The sequence below is a fragment of the Thamnophis sirtalis genome, unplaced genomic scaffold (genome assembly GCF_051295495.1).
Source record: "Thamnophis sirtalis isolate CommonGarterSnake01/CBP01778 unplaced genomic scaffold, rThaSir2_p1.2 scaffold_1, whole genome shotgun sequence".
In the NCBI taxonomy this organism is placed as follows: domain Eukaryota; kingdom Metazoa; phylum Chordata; class Lepidosauria; order Squamata; family Natricidae; genus Thamnophis; species Thamnophis sirtalis.
In genome coordinates, this window is record NW_028261381.1 from 171,933,620 (window position 1) to 171,949,224 (window position 15,605).

A 15,605-nucleotide genomic window follows, 5' to 3' on the forward strand; every position below is an offset into this window, starting at 1 on the left:
TGCGAGTGTAAAACACGGTCATCAGTCGGTTTTCCCCCCAGGGCCGTTGTAACTTTGAATGGTCACTGTTGTGGCCCAGCAGGAGCCGTTGGAGCTGCCACCAGACTCCCGACAGCGAGGGGCCCTATGAGTCGGCTCTGGAGGATGTGGAGGACCCTCTCAAGGGTTTCGACTCCGAGCAGGGCGCAGAGAGGCTGGTTGGCCACCAGGTGGTGCCTGAGCCTTGGACCAGTGGGGAGGAGACAAGGGAGAGTGATCCGGAAGCCAGCAGTGAGTTGTTCCTGGATGCCCAGAATCAAAGAGCTAATAGGCATCAGGAACAGTTGCGCAAGTACAGGAGGTAATTGCACTCAGCTGGTGGTCATTAGGCTCCTCTCCAGACTATAAAAAGGACTGCTTGTGCACACGCCCCTCTTGCAGAAGTCAACGCATTGACTAAAAGTTGGATAACTTTTGTAACTAGCTTGGCAGGCTGGATTGCTGCCAATGCTTGTCTGAGTTGCTGCCAAGGTCCTTATCTGTTTGTTATGATTGGCTTTCAGCCACCGAGGTTTTGCTTTCTTGCTATTAAAGTACATTCCAGTTAAGCTTGTCTCGGCATTCGTTACTGGGCGGAGGAGGGGGTCAGAACAGGACACTAAATGAACTGTTGTAAGTCGAGGACTACCCGTATAGGCCAAAGCTAGAACATGTGTAGCAAATGTAAACACAGGACCGATTTTTTTTCTTTTCTTTCCCAAGCGTTAGAAGATGCAGGCTGATTTGGGAAACGGGACAGAAGGAATTGAAGGGTGTAAATGAGGGAAACAGAATGTAACTCAAATGATGGATATGAGCAGAATAACAGAGTTGGGAGGGACCCTGGAGGTCTTCTAGTCCAACCCTTGCTTAGGCAGGAAACCTTAGACAAGTGATGGCTAACCTTTTTGTTGTTGCGTGCCAAAAGCGTCTCCGTGCGACTGCACCCATAATGGAATGTGCAAGCGCCCACCCCCACCCCACGACCCATTTTGGGCCTCCCTGCAGCCTCCAGGGGAGCTGCACCACACACACCCCTGCCCCGTTTTGGGCCTAGTAGGCCTCCCTGCAGCCTCCTGGGAGCAAAAAATGGGCTGCCCCCCCACCGTGCATGTGCACACAACCCCCACCCCCATGCATGCACACAGATATCCCACGTTTGCCCCCCCCCGCTCATGTATAGCAGAGCCCCCCAAATCAGCTGACTAGCTGGACACAGGTGCATGCGTGATGGAACTGAGCTGGGCAACGGCTCATGTGCCCACAGAGGGGGCTCTGCGTGGCACCTGTGGCACTTCGCCATCGCGGCCCTATACCATTTCAGACAAATGGTTGTGTGGCCTCTTCTCAAAAACTTCCAGTGTTGGGGCATTCACAACTTCTGGAGGCAATTTCTGTTCCACTGATTGATTGTTCTGTCAGGAAATTTCTCCTTAGTTCTAAGTTGCTTCTCTCCTTGATAAATTTCCATCCATTGTTTCTTGTTCTGCCCTCAGATGCCTTGGAGAATAGCTTGGCTCCCTCTTCTTTGTGGCAACCCCTGAGATATTGGAAGACTGCTATCATTTCTCCCCTAGTCCTTCTTTTCATTAAACTAGACCTACCCAGTTCCTGCAACCGTTCTTCATATGTTTTAGCCTCCAGTCCCCTCATCATCTTTGTTGCTCTTCTCTGCACTCTTTCTAGAGTCTCCACATCTCTACAGTAGAGTAGAATAGAGTAGCAGAGTTGGAAGGGACCTTGGAGGTCTTCTAGTCCAACCCCCTGCCTAGGGACGAAACCCTATACCATTTCAGACAATTGGCTGTCCAATCTCTTCTTAAAAACCTCCAGTGTTGGAGCATTCACAAATTCTGGAGGCAAAGCAGTTCCACTGGTTAATTGTTCTCACTGTCAGGAAGTTTTCTCCTTAGTTCTAGATATAACGATGCTGTTCTGTCTTTCAGGTCAATGCTGTGACGGCTACGTTCAGGCAGACAGTAAACCTTTGGGCTCTCAAGATTACGAACAGCACATGTATGTCAACACCGAAAACTTCAACAGCTGGGAGGCCAACGTTGGGAAACCGGATGAGAGCCCTCCCAAAGACCTTTTCGATATGCGTAAGAGAAGGGGTCTTATGGGGAAAGCTGGGGAAGGATTTCGGCTGGGACTGGTTCTAGAGCCAGTTTGGCCTAGCAGTGAAGGCGCTGAACTAGAAACCAAGAGACTGTGAGTTCTAGTCTTGTCTTAGGCGTGAAAGCCGTCTGGGTGACTTTAGGCCAATCACCAGGAGACTGTGAGTTCTAGTCCTGGCTTACGCATGAAAGCCAGTTGGAGGATTTGAGGCCAATCAGCAGGAGACTGTGAGTTCTAGTCCCGCCTTAGGCATGAAAGCCAGCTGGAGGATTTGAACCAATCAGCAGGAGACTGTGAGTTCTAGTCCCGCCTTAGGCATGAAAGCCAGCTGGAGGATTTGAACCAATCACCAGGAGATTGTGATTTCTAGTCCCGCTTTAGGCATGAAAGCCCGCTGGAGGATTTGAACCAATCACCAGGAGACTGTGAGTTCTAGTCCCACCTTAGGCATGAAAGCCAGCTGGAGGTTTTGAACCAATCACCAGGAGACTGTTAGTTCTAGTCCCGCCTTAGGCATGAAAGCCAGTTGGAGGATTTGAACCAATCAGCAGGAGACTGTGAGTTCTAGTCCCGCCTTAGGCATGAAAGCCAGCTGGAGGATTTGAACCAATCAGCAGGAGACTGTGAGTTCTAGTCCCGCCTTAGGCATGAAAGCCAGCTGGAGGATTTGAACCAATCACCAGGAGATTGTGATTTCTAGTCCCGCTTTAGGCATGAAAGCCCGCTGGAGGATTTGAACCAATCACCAGGAGACTGTGAGTTCTAGTCCCGCCTTAGGCATGAAAGACAGCTGGAGGATTTGAACCAATCACCAGGAGACTGTAAGTTCTAGTCCCGCCTTAGGCATGAAAGCCAGTTGGAGGATTTGAACCAATCAGCAGGAGACTGTGAGTTCTAGTCCCGCCTTAGGCATGAAAGCCAGTTGGAGGATTTGAACCAATCACCAGGAGACTGTGAGTTCTAGTCCCGCCTTAGGCATGAAAGCCAGTTGGAGGATTTGAACCAATCAGCAGGAGACTGTGAGTTCTAGTCCCGCCTTAGGCATGAAAGCCAGCTGGAGGATTTGAACCAATCACCAGGAGACTGTTAGTTCTAGTCCCGCCTTAGGCATAAAAGCCAGCTGGAGGATTTGGACCAATCACCAGGAGACTGTTAGTTCTAGTCCCGCCTTAGGCATGAAAGCCAGTTGGAGGATTTGAACCAATCAGCAGGAGACTGTGAGTTCTAGTCCCGCCTTAGGCATGAATGTCAGCTGGAGGATTTGAACCAATCACCAGGAGACTGTTAGTTCTAGTCCCGCCTTAGGCATGAAAGCCAGTTGGAGGATTTGAACCAATCACCAGGAGACTGTGATTTCTAGTCCCGCCTTAGGCATGAAAGCCAGCTGGAGGATTTGAACAAATCTCCAGGAGACTGTGAGTTCTAGTCCCGCCTTAGGCATAAAAGCCAGCTGGAGGATTTGAACCAATCACCAGGAGACTGTTAGTTCTAGTCCCGCCTTAGGCATAAAAGCCAGCTGGAGGATTTGGACCAATCACCAGGAGACTGTTAGTTCTAGTCCCGCCTTAGGCATGAAAGCCAGCTGGAGGATTTGGACCAATCACCAGGAGACTGTGAGTTCTAGTCCCGCCTTAGGCATGAATGTCAGCTGGAGGATTTGAACCAATCACCAGGAGACTGTTAGTTCTAGTCCCGCCTTAGGCATGAAAGCCAGCTGGAGGATTTGGACCAATCACCAGGAGACTGTGAGTTCTAGTCCCGCCTTAGGCATGAATGTCAGCTGGAGGATTTGAACCAATCACCAGGAGACTGTGAGTTCTAATCCCGCCTTAGGCATGAAAGCCAGCTGGAGGATTTGGGCGAAACACCAGTAAATGGTGAGTTCTAGTCCCACTTTAGGCATGGAAGTTGGCTGAGTGACTTTGAGCTAGGCCCTCTCTCCCAGCTGAATCCGCTTCCCAGGGTTGTTGTTGCCGGGTAAAACAGGAAGAAGGAATATTAGGTATATTCGCCACCTTGAGTTACTTATAAAGTAATAAAGGCAGGATAAGAATCTAATTAAAATTACATTTGCCACTGCTGTCAGTGCCAATGCCAGGAGGATGAAGCTCCCTTCTGGAACACAGAATAATAATGCTGTTAATACCTTGTACTTCAAAATGAGGCTCCAGTTGCTTGAAGGGGAGCATCCGGAAAAATAATCATGAAATTTGGAGAAGTTGAGTAAGAGTGATGAGGGCAGGAGGGAAAATTCATTTCACTGGGCAAAGTTCCTCATCCAATTTCAAGGGAGAATGGAACCCGGACTGGGTGAGGCAATCAGAAAGAGTTGGACTCTATACTCAAATCCCACGTCCAACCCAGAGTTTTCAACCACTTTAAGATGTCACGACTTAAGCTCCCAGAATTCTCCAGCCAATTCTGGGCGTTGAACTCCAGACATTTTAAAGCAGGGGTCACCAACCTTTTGGACCTCAGGGACCATTAAATTCATAATTTAAAAACCCCGTGGACTGCTAATACGATCTGCCTAATGACCGGCTGGGTGGGTGTGGCAAGGTGGTCATGTGACTGGGTGGGTGTGGCCAATTCAATGTCACTCATGTGCCAGCCTCTACTCGCCCTTCCAGCCACTCCTTGTCTCGCCACCCGGGCTCCTTAGGGGTCCAATAGGAAGCAGTTGTTGGTTCTGCAGGAGTTCAAGGCCAGGTACCGGCGCCTGGAGACTCAGTGTGCTGAGATGGTCAGCTAGTTCCTTCCTTCCCTTCCTTTTTATCCTTTCTTTTCCTTTCTTTTTTCTTTTTTCCTTTCCTTTTTCCTTTTCCTTTCCTGTCCTTCCTTCCCTTCCCTTCCTTTTTATCCTTTCGTTTCCTGTCCTGTCCTGTCCTTTTTCAATCCTCTCCTCCCCTTTACTCCCTTCCCCTTCCCTTTTAATTTCTCTTCCCCCTTCCCTTCTTCCTTTTCTTCTCTTCATTGCTTTCCCTCTCTTCTCCTTCCTTCCTTCCATCCATCTATCCATTCATCCATCCATCCATCCTCCCTCCCTCCCCCCTCCCCCCAATTGCGAGAGATGAAGTGATAAATGAGCAGGCCATGATGCAGTCCCACTGGAACAAAGCCCTCCAGCTCTTCTCCATCAGTGGGACTTCCTTCCAGCCGTCACCCAAAGCCCCCCACCAGGAGATTGAAGCAGAGCTCAAGTTGGAATTTCTTCCCCCCTCCCACCTGCACAAAAAGACCCCGAAGGGGGAGACTCTCTGCAGCAACCCAAGCGTTCATTGCATGTATCCATCCCATTGGTCGTAGTTTGAGGACCCCTGATTTAGTGCAATATAACAAATGCAAATAATTTTTTCTGCGGACCACCAAAATTTTCTCATGGACCACCAGTGGTCCACGGACCAACCATTGGTGACCGCTGTTTTAAAGTAGCCAAGGTTGACACACACTGGCTCAACCTCTTCCCAAGTTTACAGCTTGAAGAACCCTATTGAGTAGCTTAAAACAGTGGTCTCCAACCTTGTCAACTTTAAGACCTGTGGACTTCAACTCCCAGAGTTCCTCAGCCAGCTTTGCTGGCTGAGGAACTCTGGGAGTTGAAGTCCACAGGTCTTAAAGTTGACAAGGTTGGAGACCACTGGCTTAAAATACTTAAATACATTTCCCCTATTGTGCATAATTTCTGCATAATTTCTTAACTGAATAGCGGAGTTGGAAGGCCCTTTGGAGGTCTAGTCCAACCTCTTGCTCAAGCAGGAGATCATACACCATTTCAGACAAATGGCTGTCCAATCTCTTCTTAAAAAGCTCCAGTGATGAAGCAACCACAACTTCTGGAGCCAAGTCTCTCCACTGATTAATTGTTCTCACTGTCAAGGAATTTTTCTTTAGTTCTAGATTGCTTTTCCCCTTCATTGGTTTCCACCCATTGCTTCTCTTCCTGCCTTCAGGTGCTGTTGGTTGACCCCCCCCCCCTCTTTGTTGCAGCTCTTCAACAGTTGTTATATTGCTATCATGTCACCCATAGTCCTTATTTTCATTAAACTATACATACTCAGTTCCTGCAACCGTTCGTCATATGTTTTAGCCTTCAGACCTCTAATCATCTTTGTTGCTCTTCTCTGCACTCTTTCCAGAGTCTCCACATCTTTTTTTATATATATTGTGGTGATCAAAAGTGGATGCCATATTCCAAGTGTGATCTTATTGAGGGCTTATAAAGTGTTACGAACTCTAATTCTATTAGCTGTGTTCATGGTCCTGAATCTCCATTGGCAGGCTTCGCTTCTGATCACAACTAAGCATTCCCAACCATCTTTAAGGTAAAGCCCCCTCCCCCCGCACACATATGCTAGTTGTTCCTGACTCTAGGGGGCGGTGTTCATCTCCGTTTCAAAGCCGAAGAGCCAGCACTGTCCAAAGACGTCTCCGTGGTCATGTGGTCGGCATGACTTAATGCCAAAGGCACACGGAACGCTGTTACCTTCCCACCAAAGGTGGTCCCTATTTTTCTACTTGCATTTTTACATGCTTTTGAAATACTAGGTTGGCAGAAGCTGGGACAAGTAATGGGAGCTCACTCTGTTACGCGGCGCTAGGGATTCAAACCGCCGAACTGCCGACCTTTCTGATCGACAGGCTCAGCGACTGAGCCACGGTGTCCCACCATCTTTACCTGAACTCATTTGCCAATCCAATTAAAATCCTCTGACTTTCTCTCCAACAAAGAGGCACAGAGAATCTGGGAGTCGTGATCTGGTGGACAGCCTCTTAAATATGATCGAGCAGTGTGCTGCAGCTGCCAAAAAAAAAGCCTAGGACTGCATTCACAGAAGGATAGAATAAAGATCATGTGTTGTTACTACCAGATCTCCAGGTCTGTTTGTTGGGAAGAAAGGCAGAGGATTTGAATTAGCCTTGCAGGTAAGTTCAGGTAAAGATGGATGGGAATGCCATACTTGTGATCAGGAACAAAGCCTGCCCATGTGGATTCAGGACCATGGACAGAGCTAATAGGACAGAGAAAAGCATTCATACTGGATTCCTGTTCGGACAGGCTTGCTCAATTTCTCAATCAATCAGAATAGAGCTGGAAGGGACCTTGGAGGTCTTCTAGAGCAGCCGTCACCAATGAGAAAATTTCGGTGGTCCGCAGAAAAATTATTTGCATTTTTTATATTGCACTAAATCAGGGGTCGTCAAATTACGCCCCCTGGGCAGGATATGTGCAATAAATGCTTGCGTTGCTGCAGAGAGTCTCCCCCTTTGGGGTCTTTTTGTATGGATAGGAGGGGGGCAGAAATTCCGACTTGGGGTCTGCTTCAGGTGGGGGGCTTTGGGCAAAGGCGGGAGGGAAGCACCCCTAGTGGCGAAGAGCTGGAGGGCCTCGTTCCAGTGGGACTGCATCATGGCCTGGAACTATCAGCCCGCTGAGCCTCTAGGTGCCGGTACCTGGCCTTGTACTCCCGCAGGTCTTCCCTCTGCTTGGAAAGCCTATGATCCTAGTCCTCAGTGAGGTGCTTCGGCTGAGCCTCCTTCTTGGACAGATCCAATTTGAACTGAGCCGTTTCGCCAACTCTTTCTCATGGGGGCTGCTTAGCTCCAGCAACTGCTTCCTGTTGGGGCCCTAAGGAGCCTGGGCCGGCAGCCGAGGAGTGGTTGGGAGGGGAGGGGCGAGTCAAGGCTGGCGAGGTGCCCCCCAACGTGAGTGACATTAAGTTGGCGACACCCACCCAGTCACATGACCACCTAGCCACACCCACCCAGCCGGTGATTAGGGAGATCATATTAGTGGTCCGCGGGGTTTACAATTATGAATTTAGCGGTCCCTGAGATCCAAAAGGTTGGTCAGCCCTGTTCTAGAGTCCAGCCCCCTGCTCAAGCAGGAGGCCCTATATCATTTCAGACAAGTGACTGTCCAGTTTCTTCTTTAAAACCTCCAGTGATGAAGCACCCACAATGTCTGAAGGCAAGTCCTTCCACTGGTTAATTGTTCTCACTGTTAGGAAGTTTCTTCTTCATTCCAGGTTTACATCCATTGTTTCTTCTCTTGCCTTTTGGTGCTTTGAAAAATCAGCTGGACCCCCCTCCTCTTCTTTGTGGCAGCCCCTCAAATATTGTAACATTGCTATCATGTCATCCCTGGTCCTTCTTTTCCCTTGACCAGCTGCACCCAGTTCCTGCCACTGTTCTTCAAATGTTTTTTGTCTCCAGGCCCTTAATCATCTTAGTTGCTCTGGATGGCTCGCAGCAATTAAAACTAATTGCTCCTTTTTATTTCCTATTGTTTTGCTACAATTTTTCTGCTATGTTCTTGGTTTGATCTGTGAATTTTTTCCTTTTCTTCCTTCCCTGTTGGTTACTAGTTTTATTTGTTTATTCTGCAGCCGAGTTAGATAATTGGCACATTTATCAATAACCAAAGTGCTCTGAGAGGTGTACGGATGAAAATGTGTTCCATCCACACTTTCAATCCTCATCATTTCTACGCACAACTGAAGCTCTCAAAACTGAATAAGCATTTGGCCTGAATGGAAATCCCCAATGGGCTTTTTACTGAAAAAAGAAAAAAAAAAGATTTATTGGTTTGATGATTAGAAAGGGTAGAATATGGAAAGAAGAAAATTATGATGTAACCCTAGAGAAGGTAAAACAATAAATTGTATTAGTAATTGCTGTTAAGAAGAGCAGAAGCTACTCGTTTATAACTTTTCTTCCTTTTTCTTATCTCTCTTTTTCTTTGCATCCTTTTCTCCCCCTTTCCTGTTGCTTTTCTTTATGTTTTCAACATTTGTATTGTTGGAATTCTCTTAAAATTTCTTTAATGATTTTTTTAAAAAGATAAATCAATCAATCAATTTATCTCCCATCCACCCATCCCATCCATACATCTCTTTGATATCTCTCTCTTCATCCATCCATCCATCTGTCCATCCATATCTATCTATCTATCTATCTATCTATCTATCTATCTATCTATCTATCTATCTATCTATCTATCTATCTATCATCTATCTATCTATCATCTATCTATCTATCCATCCATTTATCCACCAATATCTATCTATCTGTCCATCCACCCACCCACCCATCTCTTTCATCCATCCATCCATCCATCCATCCATCCATCCATCCATCCATCCATCCATCCATCCATCTCTTTCATCCATCCATCCAACCATCTATCTATCTGTCCGTCCATCCATCCATCCATCCACCCACCCATCCACCCACCTCTCTCTCTCTCTCTCTCTCTCTCTCATCTATCTATATCTATCATCTATCTCAATCTATCTATCATCTATCTCTATCTATCTATCTATCTATCTATCTATCTATCTATCTATCTATCTATCTATCTATCTATCTCTACCTATCATAACACAATATTAAAAATGTGTTGAGACAATAGAAAGAATGTAGAGAAGAGCAAAAAAGATGATAAGGAGGCTGAGGGTTAAACATATGAAGAACAGTTGCAGGAATTGGGTATGTCTAGTCTAGTGAAAAGAAGGACTAGAGGTGACATGATGTTGTTCCAATATTTGAGGGGCTGCCACAAAGAAGAGAGGAGATCAAGCTATTCTCCAAAGCTCCTGAGGGCAGGACAAGAATCAACAGATGGAAACGAATCAAGGAGAGAAGCAACCTGGAAAAAAGGAGAAATTTCCTGACAGTTAGAAAATTAATCAGTGGAACAACTTGCCTCCAGATGTTGTCTCCTGCTTGAGCAAGGGGTTGGACTAGAAGGTCTCCGAGGTCCCTTCCAAATGTGTTCGTCTGTCTGTCTGTCTGCCTGCCTGCCTGCCTGCCTGCCTGCCTGCCTGCCTGCCTGCCTGCCTGCCTGCCTGCCTGCCTGCCTGCCTGCCTGCCTGCCTGCCTGCCTGCCTGCCTGCCTGCCTATCTATCTATCTATCTATCTATCTATCTATCTATCTATCTATCTATCTATCTATCTATCTATCTATCTATCTATCTATCTATCAATCTATCATCTATCTATCATCTATCATCTATCTATCTATCTATCTATCTATCTATCTATCTATCTATTATCTATCTATCATCTATCATCTATCATCTATCATCTATCATCTATCTATCTATCTATCTATCTATCTATCTATCTATCTATCATCTATCTATCTATCATCTATCATCTATCTATCTATCTATCTATCTATCTATCTATCTATCTCTATCTATCTATCTATCTATCTATCTATTATCTATCTATCTATCATCTATCATCTATCATCTATCTATCATCTATCTATCTATCATCTATCATCTATCTATCTATCTATCTATCTATCTATCTATCTATCTATCTATCTATATCTATGTATCTATCTATCTATCTATCTATCTATCTATCTATCTATCATCTATCTATCATCTATCATCTATCATCTATCTATCTATCTATCTATCTATCTATCTATCTATCTATCTATCTATCTATCTATCTATCTATCTATATCTATGTATCTATCTATCTATCTATCATCTATCTATCTATCATCTATCATCTATCATCTATCTATCATCTATCATCTATCATCTATCATCTATCTATCTATCTATCTATCTATCTATCTATCTATCTATCTATCTATCTATCATCTATCTATCTATCATCTATATCTATCTATCTATCTATCTATCTATCTATCTATCTATCTATCTATCTATTATCTATCTATCTATCATCTATATCTATCTATCTATCTATCTATCTATCTATCTATCTATCTATCTATCTATCTATCTATCTATCTATCTATATCTATCTATCTATCTATCTATCTATCTATCATCTATCTATCATCTATCATCTATCTATCATCTATCTATCATCTATCATCTATCTATCTATCTATCTATCTATCTATCTATCTATCTATCTATCTATCTATATCTATGTATCTATCTATCTATCTATCATCTATCTATCTATCATCTATCATCTATCATCTATCTATCATCTATCATCTATCTATCTATCTATCTATCTATCTATCTATCTATCTATCATCTATCATCTATCATCTATCATCTATCATCTATCTATCTATCTATCTATCTATCTATCTATCTATCTATCTATCTATCTATCTATCTATCTATCTATCTATCTATCTATTATCTATCTATCTATCATCTATATCTATCTATCTATCTATCTATCTATCTATCTATCTATCTATCTATCTATCTATCTATCTATCTATCTATCTATCTATCTATTCTCTCTCCCTCTGCCAACCAACCAACCAACCTTCCATTTTCAAACTGTCTGAAGTTTTCTGGGCAAGATTTTTCAGAACCCGTTTGCCGTTGCCTCCTTCCCAGGGCTGAGAGAAAGTAATTGACCCAAGGCGAGGCTACAACTCCCAGTTTCCCAGTTTCTCGCCTATAAAACATAAGAACCAGGCATAGGGAAGGAGGGATGCTGATGTTTCCTCTCCCCTCCCCATCCCAGGGCCTTTCGAAGATGCTCTGAAGCACCACGAGTCCATGTCAGCTTGCGGGGTGCAGAGCGGGCTCCAAATGGAGGACCAGTGGCCCAGCCCGCCCAGCCGCAAGGCTCCCATTGCGCCCACCGAAGACCAGCTGAAGCAGGAACTGTGGTACCATGGCAAGATGAGCCGACGGGATGCGGAGAAATTGCTGCACACGGACGGCGATTTCTTAGTCCGGGACAGCATCACTAACCCCGGGCAATATGTCCTGACGGGGATGCACAGCGGGCAGCCAAAACATTTGCTCCTGGTCGATCCTGAAGGAGTGGTAAGTGCTCGGGAGCCAAAGCAGGGTTTGGAGAGGCTGGTGCCCAGATGGGCAGCCTGGAGGTTCTTCTGTTTGCCGTAGAAAAGGAAATGAGGCAGCGAGGCTCTCTAGATGTCCTGGGCTTTGCAAAGGAGTTCACTTGCCCCAGCCGTTCTTGAAGGCTGGGAAGCAACAAAAATAAGGGTGAATGTGGGACATCAGTCAGATGATGAATGATCATCAGGATTGTCAGCTGGTCAGTTGATCCCCCTGAAAACATTCTGGGGTGCAGCACTAGAAGAATCCACCAGCAGGGAAAAGGAGACCCTAATCCTGATTTTTCCCCCCTTTTCCCTTCCTTCTCTATTTACTTCCCTTCCTTTCTTTCCCTTCCCTTTCTCCTCCCATCCCCTTTCCCCTTTCCTTCTCCTTTTTCCTTCTCCTTTTTCTTTTTTCCTTTCCTGTCCTGTCCTTCCTTCCTTCCCTTCCTTTTTTTCTTTCTTTTGCTTTCCTTTCTTTTTTCCTTTTCCTTTCCTTTTTCCTTTTTCCTTTCCTTTTTCCTTTTCCTTCCCTGTCCTGTCCTTCCTTCCTTCCCTTCCCTTTATTCCTTTCTTTTCCTTTCCTTTCCTGTCCTTCCTTCCCTTCCTTTTTATTTTCTTTTGCTTTCCTTTCTTTTTTCCTTTTCCTTTCTTTTTTCCTTTTCCTTTCCTTTTTCCTTTTCCTTTCCTTTTTCCTTTTCCTTCCCTGTCCTTCCTTTCCTTTCCTTCCTTTTAACTTTTCCTTTCCTTTCCTTCCCTTTTATCCTTTCTTTTCCTTTCCTTTCTTTTTTCCTTTTCCTTTCTTTCCCCTTTTTCTTTTCCTTTTCTGTCCATCCTTCCCTTCCCTTCCTTTTTATCCTTTCCTCTCCTGTTCTATCCTTTTTCAATCCTCCCCTCCCCTTTACTCCCTTCCCCTTCCCTTTTAATTTCTCTTCCCCCTTCCCTTCTTCCTTTTCTTCTCTTCATCACTTTTCCTCTCCTTCCTTCCTTCTATCCATCCATCCATCCATCCATCCTCCCTCCCTCTCTCCCCCCTCCCTCCAATTGCGAGGGATGAAGTGATAAATGAGCTGGCAACATTTGTGAAGAATAACAGGGTGGGGGGGTGGGGAAAGGATGATTATGGTAGTCTTGGTTGATGGGCCGGTTAATAGGCTGCTTTTAATTACTGCTGAGTGGAATGAATTGCCTCCTTGCCGCTGAAGTGCCCCCCGTGAGGCAAGATCTGACTCTGGCACCACCCCACAGCACTGACTCCTCAAACAGGAAGTGTGGCTGTGAGAAAGAAAGAGGAAAGAAACGTGTGAAAATAATTGGGAAACATGGCGAAAGCTGAAAGGCCACCATGAATAGATGGAGAGGTTGTCCTGTCTCCCTCTGCATGATTCATCGCACAGGGCTTATAATGAGCCTCTCCAAGGTTGGGTCATTTTTACTCATTTTGGCACTGGATGTTAAGGTTGAGGGAAACCGATTGCACATTTTAGATTTTTCCTCACCAGTACAGGCAGTCCTCGACTTACGACCACAATTGAGCCCAGCATTTCTATTGCTAAGCAAGAGATTTGTTAAATCAATTTTGCCTCGTTTTATGACCTTCCTTGCCACGGTTGTTAAATGTATCAATGCAGTTGTTCAGTTAATGGCCCGGTTGTTAAGTGAATCACTGCACTTGTCCAGTTAATGATCCAGTTGTTCAATGGATCACTGCAGTTGTTCAGTTAATGGCTTGGTTGTTAAATGAATCACTGCAGTTGTTCAGTTAATGGCCCGGTTGTTAAATGAACCACTGCAGTTATTTAGTTAATGGCATGGTTGTTAAATGAATCACTGCAGTTGTTCAGTTAATGGCCCGGTTGTTAAATGAACCACTGCAGTTATTTAGTTAATGGCATGGTTGTTAAATGAATCACTGCAGTTGTTCAGTTAATGGCCCGGTTGTTAAGTGAATCACTGCACTTGTCCAGTTAATGATCCAGTTGTTAAATGGATCACTGCAGTTGTTCAGTTAATGGTGTGATTGTTAAATGAACCACTGCAGCTGTTCAGTTAATGGCACGGTTGTTAAATGAATCACTGCAGTTGTTCAGTTAATGACCCAGTTCTTAAATGAATCACTGCAGTTATTCAAATAATGGCCCAGTTGTTAAATGAACCACTGCAGTTATTCAGTTAATGGATGGTTGTTAAATGAACCACTGCAGTTGTTCAGTTAATGGCCCGGTTGTTAAATGAACCGCTGCAGTTATTTAGTTAATGGCATGGTTGTTAAATGAACCACTGCAGTTATTCAGTTAATGGCATGGTTGTTAAATGAATCACTGCAGTTGTCCAGTTAATGGCCCGGTTGTTAAGTGAATCTGGCTTCCCCGTTGACTATACTCGTCAGGTCGCAAAAGGGGAATCACCTGACACCCCCACACTCCCCGGGACTTTGCAACCATTCTAAATATGAGTCAGTTGCCAAGCCTCCGAATTTTGATCACATGATCGTGCAGGATGCAGCAGCAGTCCTAAGTGTGAAACACGGTCATAACTTCCTTCTAGCAATAGCACCCTTAGACTTATATACCGCTTCACAGTGATGTCACAGCCCTCTCTGAGCGGTTTACGGAGTCAGCCTCTTGCCCCCAACAATCTGGGTCCTCGTTTTACCCACCTCGGGAGGACAGAAGGCTGAGTCAACCTTCAGCCTGGTGAGATTCGATTTGCCAAATTGCAGGCAGCCGGCGGTCAGCAGAAGTAGCCTGCAGTACCGCACTCCGACCACTGCGCCGCCACGGCTCTTTACACTTTTACCATTGTTGAACGGTGGCTAAACGGACTGTGGTAAGTCGAGGGCAAGCTGGGTAGAAGGGCGATGGTGCGGGAAGGCCGGTTTCCCAGGCTCCGCCAACGTCCATTCTCGTCTGTTTGTTCTGCTTATCCAACGGACTGGCTGAAATCTGGATTCCCGATAAGGAAGGGAAAGGCGGGAGCTCCCCGTTGCCCTTTCCCACCATTGCTGTTTCCCACGCAGGTGAGAACAAAGGACGCCTTGTTTGAAAGCATCAGCCACCTCATCAATTATCACCTGCAGAACGAACAGCCAATCGTGGCTGCCGAGAGCGAACTCCACCTGCGGCAGGTGGTCAGATGGAAGCCATGAGGTTTGCGGTAGGCACCTGCGGCCCTTATCACTCCAGCCGGGGGTGTGTGTGTAGAGGGGGGGGGGGAGGTTGGGGAGAAGCAACAAGGGGCCTGTGAGAGTGGCCTTGCAGGAGGGAGAGGAGGAGGAGGGAGGGCCGCAGGGCCGAGACAATGGGGGGAGGCTTCAGAAGGGACCATGCCTTCTTCTGCCTTCTTCTCTGGGAAGCAAAAGTCAAGGAGAGGAGAGCAGACTAATTCTGTTGATTGCAAGCGCAAAAGGATGCTAGTCCTTAGCATTGATTATGTGTAAGGTTCTATATTTACTCCAAGACTAACATCCAAGGTGCATTTCTAAAGCATTTCTTCCTTCCCTTTCCTTTCCCTTTCCCCACTCCCTCCCTTCCCTTTTCACTCTCCCACCCCTCCCCCTTTACCCTTCTCTTTCCCCTTTCCCCCTCCCCTTCCTCTACCCCTTCCCTTTCCCCTCTCCCACCCCTCTCCCCACCCTTCCTTTCTCTCTTCCCTTCCTCC

At 45.8% G+C, this 15,605-nt stretch overlaps 1 protein-coding gene across 1 annotated transcript in view; it reads left to right on the top strand.

Annotated features, from left to right (window-relative positions):
* Positions 1-15,095, top strand: part of SHC2 (SHC adaptor protein 2) — an 80,768-nt gene extending 65,673 nt beyond the window's left edge. The window contains 3 exon segments of the mRNA XM_087704993.1: positions 1,965-2,120; positions 11,621-11,928; positions 14,965-15,095. Of these exon segments, the coding sequence (XP_087561119.1) occupies positions 1,965-2,120; positions 11,621-11,928; positions 14,965-15,093 (593 nt within the window). The 3' untranslated portion in view covers positions 15,094-15,095.
* Positions 15,096-15,605: the final 510 nt, after the last annotated feature.